Here is a 20,766-nt window from a genome sequence, read left to right on the forward strand (position 1 = left end):
ACTGGATGTCATCATCACCGATGAGGAAGGAAAGATCACCATGGTAGATGTGGTGGTCCCCTTTGACAACAGGACCCCAGCCTTCTGCGATGCCCGAACTTGAAAGGAGGAGAAATACGTGCCCCTGACTGACGCTTTGAGAGCAAAGGGCTACGAGGTTCAAATACACACATTGATCGTTGGAGCCCTGGGCGTGTGGGATCCCTGCAATGAGCAAGTGCTGCAGGCGTGCGGAATCGGTCGGCATTATGCTCGGCTGATGCGGCGCCTCGTGGTGTCTGACGCCATCAGGTGGGCCAGAGACATCTGCATGGACACATCACCGGGCATGGGCAATACCAGGAAGAATGAGCCATGCTGGAAAAGCAATGCAGAAAGACCTTTGCTTTGTGGATGGTATTTGCTAAATGGACTAACAGCCTGAACTTCTTGTTCACTAAGGGATAGTCAGCTCTCATCACTTGTGTGACCTGGCCGTGCCCAGGGTCGCCAACTGATAATGCCCAGGTCAGGGCAGACTGCAAAAGGAGCGCAGATTCTCCCCACGCTGGTGGGTGACACTGAAACCCAGCTTCCCAACCAGCCACGAACTGCTTCTGATTTCCCCACACTGGATATCAAGAAGCCAGTCCGCAAATGCCCACAGCCCCCTTCACTGCATTTCAGCTCCAGGCTCCCAAATCAGCACTAGGTCCAGTAAAGAGACCAGTTACTAGAACTCTCTGTTCTTTACTAGAAAGGTTCCCTCTGACCCCAAGGGGTCAGCCACAGCACCAGATCAATGTAAGTTTGGATCTTACCTAGATTACCACGCTGCCAGCCAATCCTTTAGTAACTAAAGCTAAAGGTTTATTGTAAAAAGAAAGAAATAAACCATGAGAGAAATGTTAAAGGATTAGCGCAATCACAGATATACCAAAGATTAAAAGTCCATACACATCAGGTTTCTGGAAAAACTATGGAGTTGCAGGCTTGTACAGTTCCTCTGGTTCACATCCAGTACCTGGATGGGTCTAAGTCCTTCGGTTCAATTGCAAGATGAATAGATCCAGAGATAGGTGTGTGTCTGCAGCTGGACAGGATCATAGACCAAGATGGATCCTGTGGTTTGATCTTATAAACCCCCTCCCCCGGCCATGCGGCTTGTCATAAGAACCAAAATGGAGTCCATAGTCACATGGGCCAATCCTGGTGACTTTTCAGGTGTGCCTGGGGCCAGTCACGTAAGCAGGTTCTGGTGACTCAGTGGTGATGCTGGCTTCTCTCTCTGGGCCCCGTGCACCATGGAATGCCTTAATGGGCCATTGAGCAGGCCATTGTTCTGCAGCCTTCCTGTCTGGGGGGTTGCCCAGATAGCACAATTGAAACACAGACATCTCAAATACATCTAGAACTTCCATTTCACATGAACATAAGTATTATTCTCTTACTTAGCATACCATAACCTTCCTAACGGTACCTGACATGGCCTATCCCACATGGATTATTATGATTCCACCATCCAGATGTCACACAATATACTAACTGCCCCCCCTCTCAAGCCAGCCCGCATGACAACTTGCCACTCACCAGCCTTGGGATCTCCCTTGTCTGAGGGATGTACCCGAACGTTGCAATGCTCATATCTCAACTGTCTCCCTAAATGAACAACCCTTCACGGGGGGCGGGGGGGGGGGAGGAGACAGGACAATCTGGTGAAAAACAGAGACAAAAAGCTCCTGGTGTGTCTGTGAGGTGGGTGTAGTTAATTTGTATCTGTCATGAATTATTTGTCTTTTATTCTTAATTGACTGTCGTGAGAGTTCTTGCAGATTCTACTTTCCTGGGTCTCTAAGCAGCCACTTCCTTTGTGGTTTCCAGTGTCTCTCAGCCGGCGGGAATTGTTTTCTCCTTTTCCCCTCGAGAAGAGACAGTTTAAGGCCAGACGGAGCCACCAGCTCTGACCTCTTGCATATCCCAGCCAGGCCACCCCAGTCAGTTACTGCCACAAGGACTCCAACCCTCTGGAAGCTAAACCCTTGTCTGCCACAGGCGGAGAATCCGCAGGACTGAGAACCGGGAGGTGGAATAGGAGCTTGCTCCATCCACGCCACACATCAACCCGGTATTGCAGGCAGTACCCCCACGCCTGCCCTCTTCCCTGGACACAGCGTCACGTCACCGTGAACTCTGACAGCGACACAGGACAAAGAAACTGCCCCAGCCCCATGCCCCAGTCCCCCCCCCCCCATGCTCTTTTCCACTGTTGCACAGCTAACTGGAACTGGGGTGCCCAGAAAGCAAGTGTGAAAAATCGGGGGTGGGGGGGCAATAGGCACCTATTTAAGAAAAAGCCTTGAATATCGGGACTGTCCCTGTAAAATCAGGACAGCTGGGCACCCTAGCTGAAACGTTCAGTCGGGCACCTACAGCGTCTGTGCTGTGTCGTCTAACCCCTGCACATCTGCCCTCCCCTGAGCGGGTTCCCAGCCGCCGCACTCAGCTCAGGAGAGCAGGGATGGGGAGGTGCGCTGAGCCACTGAGGGTCCCTTTCCGGGCTCCCGGGGGCATGGATCCTTCCCAAGAATGGAGGAGTCACGCCATTGGATTTCAAATAGAGCCTGATCCATTTCTGGGTGGGACTGGATGTGATTGCCTGCCAAGTGGAGAGACTGGGGGTGGCGCCAGCCTCTTCCCAGGGCATGGGCTGAGGTGGGCTAGGTGGAAAATTGGGGGGTATCACCCGCCGTCTCTCCATCATGGACCATCAGAGCAGCCCCATTTCCTGGACAGGAGAACTGAGGCACAGAGTCTGAGTGACTTGCCCGAGGGCATCCAGGACTGGGTGGCAGAGCAGGGGGCCGGGGCCGGTGGAGGCTTTTTCTTAGGGACGTTCCTGCTCCTCTTTTGGTGCTGGCTCTGGCTGCTCCTGCTGCCCCATGTCCCTTTCTGCAGAGGAGCCGCTGAGCCTGGTTCAGAACCGCGGCAGGACCGGACCGGCTGGAGAACGACAGCAGAGCTGGGCCCCGTGACACCGCTCAGGCCTCGTGCGGCTGCCCCTGGGTTCGCGTGCGTGCCAGCTGGGCTGGCTAATAAGGGCTACCTGCTCCCCCACTAATCAACTAGGAAGCACTATGCCCCTTACGCACCTTTCCCCCACTCTGACCCCCGGGAGAACTGCCCCCCACGCTCCCCAGGGTGCCCTGTCTCCCCCATTCCGCTCCCACCAAAGCCGGGTCCCTGGTCACTATGTCAACCACCCCAATCTGCCCAACACGGGAGCATGTGCCCCCGCCTCTCCCCCCTCACTCCGCCCGCTCCCACGGGTCTCTTCACTGCCCCACACGGTGCCCTCTCCCTCACCCCAGAGGGAGGCGCGTGGCTCTGGCAGCCTTAGGGGCTTGTGCAGCTTCTTCGGGGACAGGCCAGGGTCCCATCCCACTGGCACCGCGCCTGGCTCTGGCTTCTGGGCCAGACCCAGCACTGGAGGCGTAGCACTAGCTCTGTGGGCGGGGCCCCAGCACGAGGGGCGTGGCACTAGCTCTGTGGGCGGGGCCCCAGCACGAGGGGCGTGGCACTAGCTCTGTGGGCGGGGCTCTGGCTGCAAGGAAGGGAGGTGAGGGAGCCCGAGGGAGTTGCTCTGATTCAGGTGTGGGGCTGGTGCCCCCTGGGTTAACTGGAGGCTCCATCCACCAGCAGGGGACCTAGTTGTAGGGGCGGAGCTTTGCTTCGGAGGCGGGGCCCCAATGCAGGGGGCGGGGTTCTGTGAAGGGGTGGGGCTCGGCGGGCCCCGCCCCCCGCAGCCCGCACACACCTGGCCCTGACGCGCGAGGCGCCGGGTGCTCGGATCTTGCCGCCGCTTGCACCGGGGAGCCCGTCCCGTCCCGTCCCGTCCCGCCGGAGCTGGCGGGACCCGCGAGCCGCCCGGGGCCCGGCCCCCGGCCCCGCGCTCCCTGGACGCAGCAGCCGCAGCAGCGATGGAGCCTCCCGCTGGGGCCGGGGACCCCGAGAGAGCTCGTCTGGGGAGCGCCCACAGCCGCTGCTCGGCCAGCCGCCGCCTCCAGAGGTACCGGAGCGGGGCCGCCTGGAGCCGCCAGCGCGTCCCCGGAGACCCGCCCCACCCCACAGCCTCCTTCCGTGCGCCCTCCATCCTTCCCCCCACAGCCTCCCCTCCGCCCCCCACAGGCTCCCCATTCCTCCTGCCCCCCCATTCCTCCGTGCCCCCTCCATCCCTCCTCCCGCCCCCCACAGCCCGGTTCTGTCCCGCAGTCCGTCCGTCCTTCCGCTGCTCGGTCACTCCCGCTGCCGCGGGGAGCCGGGCTGCGGGGACCCCGCGGATCGGGGCACCAGGCGGGCGCGGCTCTGCCACAGGACCGGGCGGGGGCGGCGACGCTGCCCCTGGACGTGACCCGTCTCCGGGGCGGGGATGGGCAGCGGCCCCGGAGGAAAGGAGCCTGCGCCCCCCACCGCGGCCCCCTCCCGCTGTCCTCGCCCCTCCCCCCGCTGCGCCCCCCCCCTTTCAGCCACAAACTCGGTTCCGCTCGGGCTGGCCGCGTTCCCTGCAGGGGCCGAGCAGCGCACCCGAGGGGAGGGTGCCTGGGGGACCCACCCAGCCTCCTACATGCCACGGAGTCACCCCCCGCCTGGCTGTGTGTCGGGGGGGGGGGGTCGGTCCCTCTGCCCCCCACGTGTGCATCGGCGGGGAGGGTCGGTCCCTTGCGTCTGGGGGTCCTTCTGCCCCTCCGTGTGCGTCTGTGGGGGTCGGACTCTGGGATCCTGTCCTCTGCCCCCTGCCCCATGCCATGGTAAATATTGTCAGCAATCGGTGGGGGGTTGTAGGTGGGGAGGGGGGAGTGAGTGAAGCGTGTCCGGGGGGTAAAATGGGGCCATCCCGGGGGTGTCGGGGCCCTGCTCCAGGCTCGGACCCCAGGCGGGGGTCTGGCTTCATGGCATCTCTCCAGCAATGGGGAGGGAGCCGGGGGCTGTCTGGGGGGCTCTGCCCAGGCACCGCGCTGCTCTGAGCCGCGTTGCTGCAGTCGCTTTGCTGGAAAGTGGCGCAGTGGCCACTGCACCAAGCGCACGTGATTCCTGGACGCTGGGCGCCTGTGCTGGGCTGAGACCGGATCGGGGCGAGGGGCGCTGGGCCCAGGGGTGCTGGGCCGCGGGCTGGGGGGTGAGGAGCGAAATCGGTGTCGGCATGAGACCGGAGGTGAGAAGAAGCTGCAGCTCCCCGTAGGGCAGCAGAGTGGAGGGGGCAGAGGGGCCGGGAGGAAGGGGGATGAAGTAGGAAATGTTACCGTAACAGCTGGTGAGGGCAGTGGCTGCGGCTGTGGGGGAAGGCGTCTGCTGGGCACAGGCTGGGGGACTCTCTGACCCACGAAGGGCTGGCGCTCCCCACCGGGATTTTCCCAGCTCCGGATTCTGTGGGCAGGGTTGGGGGGATTCGGTAACACCCGTCTGTGCACCTGGCTGGCGCTGACAGAGAGATCTGCAGCCTCAGGGCATGTGGCTTTTGGCACAGACCCTGCCTGGCTGGCGGACGGGCCAGGGACCCAAATGCGTCCCCATGGTAAGAGCCACTGAAATCCTGGGCTGTCAGGAGCAATCCTGCCTTGCACCCCCCCCCCCCCCACGGGGCGCGGCAACGGCTGTGCATCTCCAGGGATTTCCGGTCTCGGGGGGGCCACGCATTGCCCCTCTGCAGGCGCCCACACAGATATCCAGCGCCTGCACGGCCAGGCTCATAACTCTTCCTGTCCCGCGGGAGGCCTGGCCACAGAGATAAGCCCTGCTGGTGAATGGCCCGGCTCGCTAGGGAGATCAATGGGCCGATCCCCTGGGACTGGGGGAGGGGTACAGCCTGTCTACACAGCAATCCGGCTGCACGCTGACAGCAGCAGGGAGCATGGGGCGGCCCGGACCCCGGCGTAGGCCAGGAGATGGCTGGTCCATGCTGGGTCTGGCCTGCCACGTCCTCGCTGTGGCTGCACCTGCCGGAGCTGGACTAGCCTAGCCTGGCCGCCGTGCCGACAGCTCCTGGGGGCTACAGCAGAAGCAGCCGAGACTCATGGCCGGGGGGCTGCCGTGTGCGGCGCAGGGAGCTCTGTGTTAGGCCTTCCCAGGCCTCGGCACCAGCCCACCTACGCCGCCTGCCCCAGGGGTGGTCTGGCTTTGGCAGCGCTGCTGGGGCCCCCAGTGAAGACAGGCTCTGGGTATCATCGCTGGCACCTGCGTGAGCCCTGTCACGGACCCTTCAGTGGGCCAGACCCCGAGGGTCTCACCCTTCCTCCAGGGCAGGGTGACCAGCCAGCACGTGTGACAAAGCGGGACGGGCTGGGGGTCATAGGTGCCCATCTAAGGCAAAGCCCCGAATAGCGTGACTGTCCCTATAAAATTGGGCCATTTGGTCAACCCAATCTAGGGTGAGCCCACGGCGTCACCGCCGCCTAGACTGGACCTCTGGGGCTGCACCCCCCCCCCCACCCAGGGCAGACTTGTACCATCTTGGGCACCTTCTGTGCCCACGTCTGCGGGGCGCTCAGCCAGCGCGGGCCATTCATCCGTGGCTGGCCCACGGCCCAGGCCAGCTGTGCTTAGCCCAGAGAGCTGCAGGGTCGGGCAGCGTCCGTTCTGGCAGCCAGAGCCCAGCCCAGCTGTAGGGCCCCTTGGGTCCAGCTGTGTCTGTCCCCCCGTCCGTCCGATCTCCTCTGCCAGGTCCCAGGGGTGCCCCCGCCTGCTGCCTGCAGCCCACACTGAACCCCCCACCCCAGGCCTTTGTTCCCGCGCTGGGAAATGCTGCTCACCTTCCTGCCGAGAGGTGGGGCCATCCGTGGGTGCTGGTGGCCAGGTGGCCACGTCCAGACCATGGGACCTGCCAGCGTCTTCTCAGGAGCTCCATGAGCCGGGACCGACGGCCCCAGCCGCCAGGCACCATTCGCACTCGTGTCTCAGCCTGCCCCGGGAGCTCCCAGACCTTCCCACCCACCGGGGAGCAATGCAGCACGCAGGGGAAACTGAGGCGCACACAGGCTGCCTACAAATATTACCGATAATTCCCACTTTGTCACAAGCCCCTGAGAGCCGCAGCGTCTGCACCCAGGCCTGCGCTTCCAGGGCTCGGCCAGCCCTTGCTGCCTCGTTACACCTGGCTCCTCGCAGTGGAGCGGCCGGGGGGGGGCACAGGGGCTGACGGGGGCTGATGGCTGAGACGGAGAGCTCACAATGAAGCTATTTCTGCCCAAGTGGGGCCGGGGGGGAAGCCACATCTCCCTGTCTGTGGGCTGCCCCCTCCCCCCTGACTCTCCCATCACCCCCCATCTCACTGGCCACGGGCAGCCGGGGGGGTCCCAGGCTGTGGGCTCCTGGCTCTGGCCTGGGCCATGGGTGCAGGGTGCAGGCATCCGCTCCCCAGTGCAGCGAGCCCTGTCACAGCAGCTCTGCGGGAGAGCCTGTCCCCGCGCACCCGAGGGCCCCCGCCAAGCACTGAGCGGGAGGGGGCGTGGAGGGTTGGGGGGTGAGATGGGACATGGCGCTGGGGCTGGGCTGGGGGAGGGGCGGGTGATGAGCCGTGACACATTGTTCTGCGCCGGGGTCCCCTTCTGCTGCAGAGCGGGAGCCGTGCGGGGGGCACCGAGGCGTGAAATAACCCGACGCTCACACGGGAGCAGAGCTCAGCTGCGGGGAGCAATCAGCCACCCTGAGCCCCTCCCCACTGCGCAGTGCCCCCCACTCCATCCCCACAGCCCCCTGCTAGCCCAGCCCGGCCAGTGCCCCCTGCCCTGACCCACAGCCTCTGCTAGCCCAGCCCTGTCACACTGGCATGGCTCCACGGGGTCCGTGCTCCGGCCCCAGCTCTGGACCAGTCTCCAGGGTGAGCCCCACAGCTTCACCGCCTCCGTAGACTGGACCTGTGGGGCTGCAGCCCCTGCTCCACCCCGTGAGCGCCCGTCAGCGAGGGTGGACGCCTCTGAACAAACTCGGACACCCCTGGGCAGCCACCTCCTCCTGCATCAGCCTTGGCAGCCGCTCCGCCAGCAGCCTCCTGTCCCCAGCGCAGACAGGCCGTGCTTAGCGCAGCACACGAGCGGTGCAGCCGGGGGAGCCCGGAGCACCAGCTGGGCCGTGTGACCCCCTGGGCTGCGACCGCTCCTCGTCCCAGTTCAGCTGGCCCCAGACTTACCTTCACCCGCCCCCTTGTTCCCAGCTGGGCAAACGCAGCGCGGCTTCCTTGGGTCCATGGGCCGTGGGTGCTGGGGGTCAACGTTGCCGTGATTAGCGTGGCTGTCGTGTTCACGGACTCATCCTGGGCCCTGCCGCTGAGCGAGCGACGCGCCAGTCAGCCCTGCATCGCTGGGCTCCGCAGTGTGAACAGCCCTGCTCCACCCCCTCGGGGACAAGGCAGCATGTAGGGGAAACTGAGGCATGCACAGGGTATTGTTACAAAGTATTTCAGAAAAGTCCCACTGCCTCTCACCTTCCAGCCCTGAGCTCTGCCGGTGCCCCTCAGTCCCGGCCTGCAGCTGTGCGGGAGCCCTAGGAACTGTGCTCCGGGACCACTTGGGCGCAGCAGCTGGGAGTCAGCCCCCCCCGGGTCTCCACACACCCCTGCAGCTGCCTCCTCACTCGTCTAGGAGGGTTCAGCCCCCCCGTTCTGCCTGAACTCCCCCTAGGGACCCCCCTGGACAGGACCCTGGGGAGCCCTGCACACCCCCAAAGGAGCAGGCGCCCGCCTTGCAGGCAGAAGCGATTCCCAGCCAGCGTGGGAGCCAGGGGTTTATTCGCTCTCAGGAGCACAGCGCAGAGAGACTAGACGTTACAGCAGCGAGCCGCTGCAGAGTCAGAGCCCCAACCCCTCACGGGGGACTGGGCTCTTCCAGCCTCTCACCCCTACCCCCCCCCCCCGTCCTTTGTCTCCTTCCTGGGCTAGGTGGCCCCTCCTCCTGGTCTCCACCTGCCACAGCCTGTTGCAGCTGGTTGGGCCAGGGCAGGGGGTCCTGGCCAGGTTTGGGCACCTGTGGCTGGCGGGGAGGGGGGGGCTCCGGCGCGGTCCGTGGTGCCTTCGCTGCCCTGGGGATGCTGGGCTTGGGGTGATGCTTCAGTCTCCTGCCCTGTGGCTCGCCCTGCAGCGCAGCCTTTGCCAGCCCCAGAGCCAGGCGGGGGCTCAGGGCCAGCAGGTGCCCGGCGCTCGCTCTGTTGCTACCTAGGAGCAGAGCGGGGGGGAGCCGGGCCCCCAAACAGGAGTGAGATGCTGGCGGGGGCAGCAGCTGCCCACGTCCCTCCATCCGAGCACCCGGTTCCCAGCCCTGCTCCGGGCCCAGCTGGGGAGTCCCACCTGGAACTGGGGCTGGCCTGTGCGCTGACCCCCGTGCGGCTCAGTCTCTTTGCAGGCCCCCAGGAGCCTTTCCCCGGCCTGCCCCTGGAGCCCAGCCCTGCGCCTGCAGCCCCGGAGCTGGAGCAGCGCCTGGCCAGGCACTGCCACCCCGCGCCGCCCTCCCCCAGCCGCAGCGGTGCGGAGGAGCAGGCCGGCCGGCAGCTGGGCATCGCCTGCGCCATCTGCATCCTCTTCATGATCGGCGAAGTCGTAGGTAATGCGGCAGCGGGGCCCCAGCCCGGCTTGTCCTGCCCCACGCGCCTCCCGGCCGGGACCCCTCCTGCTCTGCCCCTTGCCCATGGCCTGGAGCCCTTGGGGCAGAGAGACCCGGCCCCGGGATGGTGCCACAGCCCAGCCAGGCGATGGGGGGGCCAGGGGTGAGGTGCCACAAGGCAGCGCTCTGCCTGGTGCGGGGCCACGGTGCTCACTGGGTGGGGCAGCCCCCCTCGCCCTCTGCCAGGCTCCCGTCCTGCTAAGCAAGCCCTGGGCATCTCCTGGCTGGATCCCACCTGCCACGGGCGCCTCCCAGGCAGCCAATGGGACAGTCAGTCAGTGCCCGGGGAGCCGCTGAGCCCCAGTGCCAGCCCCCGGCCGGCCAGCGCACGGGGCAGGGGTGCTGCCGGGGGCGGGAGGTCCCTGCCCGGGAGCTGGCGTGAGCGGGCTGCTCTCTGCTCCCGCAGGCGGGTACCTGGCGCACAGCCTGGCCATCATGACTGACGCGGCCCATCTGCTGACGGACGTGGGCAGCATGGCCGTCAGCCTCTTTTCCCTGTGGGTCTCGGCCAGGCCAGCCACCAAGACCATGAGCTTCGGCTGGCACCGCTCAGGTAAGGGCCCCGCCAGGACGTGGCACCCGCCCAGCGCTTGCTGCCCCAGCCAGCCCCGCAGTGTCCCCTGAACCGCCCCGCCAGCCAGGAGCCCAGGCTGGGGCGAGCGAGGGAACCCTGGGGGCAAACGAAGGGTGCGTCCACCACCCACAGCTCCAGAGCGCGTGTGGCAGGGCAGGGGCCTGGCCGGGGAGTGTGGCGGGCGCTCCTCCCCACCGCATCCCCTGCCAGCCCGTGGGGGCTGCCTGTGTCGTGGAGCCGTCACCCCTAATTCCCGCCCACGCAGCTGGACCCTACATTACCCACGATGCCGTGCCCCACCCAGGAGTCGGGGGTCCCCAGGATCTGTGCCATGCCCGGGTTGTAAGCACCGAGGCTCTGGGCCAGGCCCCCCAGGGCCCCCCGCTCTGCCTGCAGTGCCAGCCACACGGCCTCGCCACCCCCCCCCCCGGCTCACTGCCCCCACAGCCTGCCTCACCCCACAGCTCTGCCCAGGGAGGCCGGCTGAGCCGGACACCGCAGAGCCTCGCCCGCCCGCCCGCCAGGGGCTGCAGCGACACCAGGCAGCGTCCCGCGCAGAGCGAGGCTCAGGCCCCTGGGCGCAGTGCGGGGCGCCCGTAGGTTCACCCAGGAAAAGGAAGGCTAAGACACCGGCCAGCGCCAGGCCCCGGGAGCCAGCCCCTGTGTGTCCATGGCCCTCTGGCTGGCAGCCCCAGGGGAGCGTGCGGTGCCTCTGGTGAGCCCAGCGCTGGTCCCCGCCGCCTGGCACCGCTGCCCCGTGGCCTTCTCCTGTGGTGCCCTGCCACGTTCCCAGCTCCAGCTGGGCCCTCCTGTGGCCAGGCCGTGGGGCTCCCACAGTGTCTGGATCCTCCCCAAGGGGGGCTGGCTCTGACCAGTCCTAATGACTCTGGGGACGCCCGGAGTGACACCCCAGCTCCTCCCAAGCACAGTGGGAAACTGAGGCACGTGCGAGATTCACCCAAGGGTTGCCAGCATCCCTACAGTTCTCACGGCAGCGATGGGCACCACGGGCGGGTCTTTAGCCTCCCCGCGGGGCGTGGGTGGGGGCCAGTGGGCACAGCTAGCCGCCCCCACCAAGCCTGAACCCCGCGGCGCTGACTGGTGCCCATGCCCTGCAGAGACGCTGGGCGCCCTGGCCTCGGTGCTGTCCATCTGGATCGTGACCGGCGTCCTGGTGTACCTGGCCTCAGCCCGCCTCGTCAGCAACGACTACGAGATCAACGCACGCGCCATGCTGGCCACCGCCGCCTGCGCCGTGGGCGTCAATCTCATGTGCGTGTGCCCGGATCAGGGCCCTGGTCATGACCCCCCCCCCCCCCCATCCCCTTGATCACGACTCCCTCGCGCCTGCTCACTCCCCCCCCCAATCACTGCCTCCCCACCCCCGCATCACCACCCCTACCCCATCCAAGCCCCACATTGCAGCTCCCCCTGGATCACAGCTGCCCCCCAGCTCCTGCTGGCCCCTCGCATCTCCCGCACCAGCACCTGGGGTGGGAGTCTGCCAGGTGGGGGGGTTGAACCCTGTGCCGCGGCCCCCATCCATCATCCCGGAGCCCCCCATCCCATGCCCAGCACTGGGGACCCCTGGCTGGGCATCTGCCCTGGGGGAGCCCGTCCGGCCTGGGATAGGGAGCAGGCAGGGCAGGTGCGCTGGGATCTGCTGGGGCCACGGCCCCTGGGGGAGTGGGGGCTCTGTGCCCACAAGCCGCTCGCTCAGCCTCCCTGCTCCCCCCAGCATGGCCTGCGTCCTGCACCAGGCGTCCCCGGGCTGCAGCCACGGCCGGGGCTACGAGCAGATTCCGGAGCGTCACGGCTGCCGCGGGCCAGCCATGGGCCTCCCGCCCGGCCATACCAGCGTGCGCGCCGCCTTCGTGCACGTGCTGGGGGACCTGCTGCAGAGCCTCGGGGTGCTCACGGCTGCCACCGTCATCTACGTCGAGGTATGGCATGACCCCCCAGGTCTGCGACCCCCCCTGCCCTGCACCCCTCTTCCCATGGCCCCCACCCTGCACCCCTCTTCCAGCCCCTCCCTCTGTGGGGCCCATCTGCCCCCCCCCCCCTGTGCGAGTTCACCTTCCCGTGGACACCTGTGTACCCCGCGCAGGGGCTGGAGCCCCTCTGGCTGCCCCCTGGCCCCAGCCCCCCCCCCCAGGGCTCCTGGGGGACTAGGAGCAGCTCTGTCCCAGATGGCAGACCGCCGTCCCTGCACTCCCCCCAGCCTGGCCCAGGCGCTGTGAGCTGGGGGTGAGACGGGCACCTGCCCCAGGGGAACTGGAGCGGGACCCCCCACAGCCCCGCCCACTGGGACCCTGCTGCCCCGCTGGGCCCTGCCCCCTACTGCCACGTCCCCGCATCCCCCATCCTGCCCAGCGTGAGGGACCGTGGGTCTGGGCCCTGCTGAGACCCCGCTCTGGAGGGGCCTGTGAGGTGTGTGGCCCCAGGGACCCGCTGGCTCCCCAGGGCATAACCCTGCCCCTGTCCCTTGCAGCCCCGCTACAAAATCGCAGACCCCATCAGCACCTTCCTCTTCTCCCTCTTTGTGCTGGGCTCCACCCTCCCCATCTTCAGGGACGTGGTCCGAGTCCTCATGGAAGGTGAGCTGGGCCGGGACCCGGGGCTCAGCTGGGCTGGGGGCAGAGGGCCGGGCACGGGCAGGGCTGCTTGGCCAAAGGTTGCACTGAAAAAGGGGTTGTCAAAACCAAAACTGTTCTGAGTTGCAACATCCCCCGTCCGCTTCTCCCCTGGCCCCCAACACCCCCTCTTCTGTGCCCCCCCAATACCTCCTCTGCTCCCCACAACCCACCCCTGGCCCACAACAGCCCCCCAAGCCATTCCCCCTTTGCCCCTCAGTAACCTGCCCACCTGCCAGGGACCCACGGGATCTGTGCTGTGCGCCAGCTTTTAAACACCCCTGGGTGACACCCTCCCGTGAGCCAGACTCCCCGGGGTCCCACTGGCCCTCCATGGGTCACCCACATGGTCGCGCCGCCTCCAAGACCGAGCCCTGGGCTCCAGCCCTCCTGCCTCACCCCGTAGCTCTGCCCAGCAAGTCCAGCGGAGCTGGATGCCTGGGGGAGACTCGCCCGCTGTGCAGGGACCCTGCACCCGCCAGTGTCTGCAGCGACGCCGGGCAGCCGGTCTGACCAGAGGGGGCTCAGCCCCTGGGCTCAGCGGTGGGGGGCCACGGGTCGGCCCAGAGAAGCAAAGGTTAAAGCACAGACGATCCTGGTCAAGCCACAGTTCACCAGCCAAGCTGCCGTGAGCCCATGTTCATGCTCTGGACTCCCTTCGTCAGTTCCCAGGTGAGAGCGAGCTCCCAACTTCCTCTGGAGCCCACATGGTCCCCCCCATGCCTCCCGGGTCTTTGTTCTCACGCGGGGGTCGTTGCTCAGTGGCCCTGCTACGAGCAAATGGCTGGGTGGCAATGCAAAGAATGGGAGAAACTGAGGCATACATAAGATTCATAAAAAATATTACAGAAAATTCCCACTTGGTAACATCTTTCCCCTTCAAGACTGAACTAAGCAGGGTCCCTTTAACCAACATCCTGGGGAAGTGCGAACCCATGGTTGGTTGGCGAAGCGTCAGCACAGCTTTGGTGAAGGGAAATCACGCCTCACCAATCTACTAGAATTCTTGGGGGGGGGGGCGGTCAACAAGCATGTGGCCAAGGGTGATCCACTGGATACAGTGTAAGAGGATGTTCAGAAAGCCTTTGACAAGGTCCCTCGTCAAAGGCTGTTACGCACAGTGAGCCGTCATGGATCAGAGGGAAGGGCCTCTCCTGGATCAGTAACTGGTTACAAAACCGGGAACGAAGGGCAGGAATAACTGGTCCGTTTTCACAGCGGCGAGAGGTAAATAGCGGCTCCCGAGGGCTCTGTCTGTGTTCAACGTGTTCGTAAAGGATCTGGAAAAAGGAGCAAACAGTGAGGTGGAAACATCTTTAGATGATACCAAACGACTCGACAGCAGCCTGTGAGGAGTTACAAAGGGACCTCACAAAACTGGGTGACTGGGCAAGAAAGTGACAGCTGAATTCGGTGTTGATGAACGCACATTGGACATCACCATCCCACCTGTACATACGAATGCTGGGGACTAAATCAGCTGGTAGTTACCATGCAGGGAAGAAACCTCGGCGCTGTCATGGACAGTTCTCTGAAGACATCCACTCACCGTGCAGAGGCAGTCACAAGAACTGACACTGTTGGGCCCCGTGAGGAAAGGGCTAGAGAATAAGCCATAATGCCGCGCTGGCAATCCACGGTGCGCCCTCACCGGCCCACTGCCTGCCGGTCTGGTCACCCCAGCTCACAAGAGAGCCATTGGAAACGGTGCGGAGAAGGGAAACGGCCATGCTGAGGGGGATGGCTCAGCTTCCACCTGAGAAGGGATTAAAAAGACTGGGCCTGTGCAGTGTGTCAGAGAGACAACTCGGGGGGGCTTTGCCAGAGAGCTATAAAATCGTCCTGGTGTGGAGCCAGGAATAAGGCAGTGTGATTTACCCTGCCACATAATGCAAGAACCAGGCTCACCCAGTTACATTCACAGGTTAAAACAAAGGTTAGCAAGTTCTTCTCACACTGCACAGTCGACCTGTGGAACTCCTTGCCAGGGGATGTTGTGGAGGCCAAAAGTATAACTGGGTTCAGCAAAGAATTAGCTCAGTTCTTGGAGCATCGCTGTTAGCCGGATGATCAGTGCTGCGACCCCCATGGCCTGGGTGGCCTAAAGCTCTGGCTGCAGCAGCTGGGACTGGCCGACAGGGGCCGGATCACGGGATAATGGCCCTGTTCTGGTCATTCCCACTGCAGCCCCTGTGGGAGGTGGGGCTAGCCGGCCATTGGTCTGGTGCCACAGCGTACTTCCCATGGGAACGGCCATACAGAGTCAGCCCAATGGTCCAGCTCCGGGGCACCTGTCCTGGTGGCACATTCAAGAGCCGTACAGCCCAGTTCTCAATCAGCCCAGCTCCGTTCCCAGGCACAGATCCCAGCAGTGTCCCAGCCCCACGCAGCTCTTAGCCGACACTAGCAGGCTGCATGTGTGGGCCACCCCCAAAAAAAACCCTTTAGGGGTGAAACTGGGCTGGGTTCTTGCCACACCCTCCTCCCCTGGTCTGCTGGGCGTGAGGAGGGCAGAGAACCCACCCGCCTCCATGGCTCCGCCGGCCTGGCTGCAGCAAGAGGAGTGGTTCGGAGGGAACGGCCTTGGCCCCCGACTGCAGGCCTGGCTCCGGCCGTGGCCGGACGGTTCACATTACAGACAAGGGCGGCAACGTTAAAGGTTCGGGGACCGTGGACTCAGACTCTCCAGGCGCTGCCACCCAGACACTCACGGCCCACTCGGGGCCTGGGCAAGGCCACAGCTCCCGGCTGTCTGAGTCGCCGGCACACAGCAGCGGCTGTCCTGAGGGCAGCACTAAGAGGTGAAGGCTAAAGCGAACCCATCCCGGGGAGCCCAGCGCCCAGCCCTGCCGGCGTGAGCCCAGGGTCAGGCTGTCTCTGACCCTCCCTCAGTCCGTCCCCAGCTGACAGCCTCCAGTTTCCTCCAGAGCCCAGATGGACCCACCCCCCACCCACCCCCTGTGGCTCCCAGGCCTTCGCTGTCGAGCGGGGTCTCTGCCCAGCCTCCCTGCTGAGACCCTGCATCTAGGAGTCCCTGGCGCTGGCGTCTCTCTGGCCCCCTTGTTGATCTGGGGCAGTCTCAGCCCGTTCTGTAATGACTCCGTTCATTCCACCCAGACGGGGGTGGCCCCCACCTCGGTCTCTTAGTCTGCCCTGAGAGCCAACTTAATCCCCCTCCTCCCCGGGGAGCAATGCAGCGTACAGGGGAAACTGAGGCACGCCTCAGCCTCATAAAAAATAGTACAAAATATTCCTGTTTGTCCAGGTGTATCAGTCACCTGGCCAGTGCGGGGGTGTCGCTAGGTTAGTGGAGAGATGCAGAGGTTAAGACACAGTCCAGGCTGGCCAACGCCACGGTTCTGGTGCCAGGCGGCTGTGGCGCTATTGTGGGGTTTTGTCTGGCACCCCCAGCTGAGCCCCGTGTCTCTCCAAAGGCAGCTCTCGGCCCAGCCTCCACTCACCCCCTGAGCCCTCTGCAGAGCCCTGCTGAGTTCCCGCACTCTGTCTGCTGGAGTTTCCCATCGTTAGGTGGCCCGGGTTCAGTCCTCGGGGCACCCACTGGCTGGCTGGATCCTCTGCTGACATGGGCCTGTCAGCCCAGCCGGAATCCCACAGTCCCAAATAGCGGGACTGCCCCTGTAACATCAGGACATAGAATCCTAGACAATTAGAGCTGGCAGGGACCCCAGCAGGTGTCTAGTCCCACCCCCTGCTCAGAGCAGGACTAACCCCGACTAAACCATCCCAGCCAGGGCTTTGTCCAGCCGGGCCTTAAACACCTCCAAGGATGGAGATTCCCCCACCTCCCAAGGTAACCCATTCCAGTGCTTCACCACCCTCCTAGGGAAAATGTTTTTCCTAATGTCCAACCTAGACCTCCCGCCCTGCAACTTGAGACCGTTGCTCCTTGTTCTGTCATCTGCCACCACCAAGAACAGCCTAGCCCCATCCTCCCTGGAACCCCCTTTCAGGTAGTTAAAGGCCGCTATCAAATCCCCCTCATTCTTCTCTTTGCAGACTAAACAAGCCCAGTTCCCTCAGCCTCTCCTCATAAGTCCTGTGCTCCAGCCCCTCATCATTTTTGTTGCCCTCCGCTGGACTCTCTCCAACTTGTCCACAACCTTCCTGTAGTGGGGGGCCCAAAACTGGACACACTATTCTAAATGCGGCCTCACCAATGCCGAATAGAGGGGAATAATCACTTCCCTCCATCTGCTGGCAATGGCCCTCCTAATGCAGCCCAATATGCCATTAGCCTTCTTGCCAACCAGGGCACACTGCTGACTCATATCCAGCTTTTTATCCACTGTTACCCCCAGGTCCGTTTCTGCAGAGCTGCTGCCCAGCCCGTCGGTCCCCAGTCATCAGCTCACCCCCTGTCCTCCCACACGTCGCTGGCCCTGCCCCCAGCACTGTTACCCTACCGCAGCCCTGGCTAGCAAGGCGAAGTACAGAGGGAAACTGAGCCGAGCTCAGGGGTCACAAAGCTCGTGCAGACAATCCCACCCTTGTGGGAACTGCCGCGTTGTCTGGTTTAGCAGCTGAAGCCAGACCACGTCAGTTCCCCGTGGCCCACATTTTAACGCCAGGGCAGCAGGGAATTCGCCAGCTCTCTGGCTTTGGCTCCTGGCTGCCCTTCAGGGTGCTGTGTTAGCCAGACACAGGTTACTGAGCTCAGCTCAGGGCAGGGCCCCGGGGGCTCTGGCTGGTGCTACCTGGGGCCGGCCCGGATGAGATGGCCTTCGCTCTGAAGACCCTCCCGCTGGCTGGCTGGACAACAGAAGGGGCGTGTGGCCCCGGCCACATGAGTGACACGGCCCCAGGCGTGTTCCTGGACATGCCTCGCCCCAGCTCTGCGGGGGGAGGGAGCAGCCCTGGGTCCTGGCCTCCCAGTGGGTCCTTGTGCCCAGGACACTCCTCGCCATGCGACAGCGTCTCCCCGGCCCAGCCAGGGGTGCAGCGATCCCCCTGCTCTGAGCACATCTCACCTCCTCCCCACCACAAACACAGGGCTGCCCTAGGGTGGCCTGGCCCCTCCCCGGGCCGACGCCCACCCCCAGGCCAGGAGCAGTGGGTCCATAGAGCCCTGGGGCTCCCCTGCTCCAGGGCCGGAGCCCTCCCTGCTCCTCCACAGCCCAGCGTTGCTCCCAGACTGGGGGAGACGCCACCTGAGCCCCCCAGGAGCTGGGTGCCCCCCTGCAGCCCCTGGGACCCAGCGAGCTGCTCTTCCTGCCCGGGATCGTGGGCCAGGCCTCACCTGCCTGCTTGGCCCCAGGGGCGCCGCGGGGCGTCGAGTTCGGCGCGGTGAAGGACGTGCTGCTGGCCGTGAACGGCGTGAAGGGAGCCCACGACCTGCACCTCTGGGCCCTGACCCTGAGCCACCGCGCCGTGTCGGTGCACCTGGCTGTCGGTGAGTGTCCTGCAGAGACCCCCCGCGCCGGCTGCCGGCCCCCCCCAGAATGTGTCCCCCCGTGTCACCTAGCACCAGCGCCTGGCCCCTGCCCCCTGCATGTCCCGCCCCTCCCCCAGCACCTGGCCCCAGCATGCCCCGCCCCGCCCCTCCCCCACCACCTGGCCCCTGCATGCCCCGCCCCCAGGAGATGCTCACCTGGGGCTGGTCGGCCCCTTTGCCTGCAGATGCTGGTGCTGACCCGGATGCTGTGCTGCGGGAAGCCACGGCCCATCTGCAGAGCACGTTTGACTTCGTCTCCTGCACCGTGCAGGTGGAGCGGCATCTGGAGGACATGGCCACCTGCCGCCAGTGCCAGGATCCCCGGGACTGACCCTGGGCCTGGCCCCGGCCTCTGCTCTGTCCGACAGGCTGGGCCCTGGGAGCCCCCGTGAGCTGCCAGCCGGCTGTGGGGCAGCCCCACCGGGCCCTAGCCCTGGCTCTCCTCCTGCTGCCAAGAGCCTGACCCACCGACGGCCCACCCCAGCTGGGGGAGAAGCAAGGGGCCCCTGGAGCTGCCTTGCCCAGCTGCTGGAGCAGAGGGGCCCGTGCTGGGACCGTCCCCCCGCAGCCTCTGCTGGGCTCTTGGGACTGGGGGAGCCACTGAGGCAGGGCCGCGGCCAAGCCTGTCTTTGCTCAGGGGTGAGATGCAGGCCCCCGACATGCCTGGCCCGCATGTGGGTTCTGCCCCACGGCCGCTGCAGGGGCCCCGCCGCCCACCCTCACCCCCACCTGCGCTTTGTACCCAGCCTGCCTCGGGACCGGGCTGGGGGTCACTGCAGCTGACTGGACCCCCCCATAGCCCAGCCAGCCCCACGCCCTGTTCCAGGCTCCCCAGGGGCTGTGTGGGGAGTTAGGGAGCTGGACAGCCCCACCGTGCCCCCAGCAGCCCAGCCCTGCCTCGTGGGGAGGGGAGAGAGGAGCTTCTGGGCTCTTGGGGGTCTCGCGGCTCCTCCTCCCCCCACTCCCGCCCCGCCCAGCTGCCTGGCACAGCCGGGACAAATACAGCTCCTGGGCCTTGCCCCCGTCCCAGCCAGGCCTGGCCCCGGGCCTGATCTAGGGCCCTGTGGCTGCCCCCCACCACTGGAGGGGCGGGGAGGCCTGGGTCAGGGCCATGGCGCCAGGAGGGGAAGGGGCGCCTGTGCTGGCGGAGCAGCCAATCCCGCACGAGCTCCATGGGGAGCAGGCTGGACCCCATGGGGCCTGGCCCAGGGCTGGGGGGGGGGGTTGGCCCAGGAGGGGGGTGGCCCCAGGGCCGGATTCTTGCAGCTCATGCCACGCTGGTGCCCCCGGAGGGCGAGGCCCAGGGCCCGCGGGGCGGCCGGCTGGAGATGGAGGCACAGCCCCGTTGCTGAGCGCGCAGAGGTTGGCGCCAGGTGCGAGGTCTGGCCGAGGCGCTGCTTGTGTCTGTCTGTCCCCGCAGACAAATGGCTGGAGCCGGGCTGCAGGGCCCCTTGCGTCATGGCCCCGCTCCTGCCCCGGGCGGGTGCAGCACAACTCCCACCACGCTGAACGGAGATTCTCACACCCTGGCAAGCGGCAACGTGCAGCCTCTGGGCCCGGGCCCAGCTCCCGCCAGCCGGGGTCAGCGCTGGCTGCCCCGAGGAAGATGCAAGAGCAGCCCTGCTGCGCGGGAGCCTCCCGGGATGAGCCGGGTCGGGCAGAGGCGACCTGCCGCCAACCCCGCGAATGAGCAGCTGGTTCCACGGGGCCTGCAGCAAACAAACCCCCACACGAGGACCCACAAAATAGCAGAGTCGAACAGAGAGTCCCACGGGGGGGGGGAGGGGAGACGGATTGTGGTGGGGGCACCCTGGGCAGAGTTTGGGGGACATGTTGAACGGAGAGCGGGGCCGGGTGGCGGTGGGGACCCCGACGCCTCACACAGGTAGCCCTGGGCAGGTGGGTGGGGGCCTTTGGAGGGGAGCGGAGGAGGGGGAGGCTGCTGACGGAGCTGGGGCCACGGCGCAGCCCCCCCCCACTGCCAGGCACGCTCCCTGCTCCCCCCCACCCCTGCTGCTCCCTGCACTGCTGTCCCCCCCCCTGCCCCACCCCGCTGCTGCTCCCCGCGCTGATACAGATGGAGGGCCTGTTTTTTTTCTGAAGGGGGGGCACTATTGTTACACAAAAATCCCCTGGGGGGGCTGGCTCCATTTAAAAATTAGGCGACTCTGGTGGGACGCCTTGCTTGCCAACCCCGAGTTCCTGAGCCAGCCAACGCCTCAGCAGCCCCCCCAGCGTCAGGCAGGGAGCGCCACCCCTCGCAGCCCCCCGCGCCACCCCTCGCAGCCCCCCAGCGTCAGGCAGGGCCCCTCACCCCTCGGCTGCCCCCCAGTCAGCAGGGAGCGTCACCCCTCGCAGCCCCCCACAGTCAGGCAGGCCCCCGAGGAACTCGAAGAGGGACCAGATAAAAATCCCCCCCGCACGAACCGTGAAGTGTTTTTGTAACTGGGAAGCTGCCCCCAGGCCGTGGGGGCGCGGGCGGAG

General features: G+C 65.5%; 1 protein-coding gene across 1 annotated transcript; it reads left to right on the forward strand.

Moving 5' to 3' along the window:
- Nucleotides 1-3,956: 3,956 nt before the first annotated feature.
- SLC30A3 (solute carrier family 30 member 3) lies at nucleotides 3,957-19,296 on the forward strand. The gene is made up of 8 exons (XM_067550566.1): nucleotides 3,957-4,045; nucleotides 9,355-9,563; nucleotides 10,030-10,176; nucleotides 11,316-11,469; nucleotides 11,936-12,140; nucleotides 12,689-12,794; nucleotides 18,106-18,240; nucleotides 18,468-19,296. The coding sequence occupies exons 1-8, from the start codon at nucleotides 3,957-3,959 to the stop codon at nucleotides 18,611-18,613; spliced, it is 1,191 nt and encodes a 396-aa protein (XP_067406667.1). The 3' UTR covers nucleotides 18,614-19,296.
- Nucleotides 19,297-20,766: the final 1,470 nt, after the last annotated feature.

The sequence above is a fragment of the Emydura macquarii genome, unplaced genomic scaffold (genome assembly GCF_026122565.2).
Source record: "Emydura macquarii macquarii isolate MOO-44397 ecotype Brisbane River unplaced genomic scaffold, CSIRO-AGI_Emac_v2 contig_1300, whole genome shotgun sequence".
Lineage (NCBI taxonomy): Eukaryota > Metazoa > Chordata > Testudines > Chelidae > Emydura > Emydura macquarii.

Bases quoted from the DNA above. Each gene is read 5' to 3' on its own strand.
- SLC30A3 (XM_067550566.1), top strand. From the start codon at position 3,957: ATGGAGCCTCCCGCTGGGGCCGGGGACCCCGAGAGAGCTCGTCTGGGG. The intron at 10,177-11,315 runs GTAAGGGCCCCG...CATGCCCTGCAG, and splicing joins CTTCGGCTGGCACCGCTCAG to AGACGCTGGGCGCCCTGGCC. The intron at 11,470-11,935 runs GTGCGTGTGCCC...TGCTCCCCCCAG, and splicing joins GCCGTGGGCGTCAATCTCAT to CATGGCCTGCGTCCTGCACC.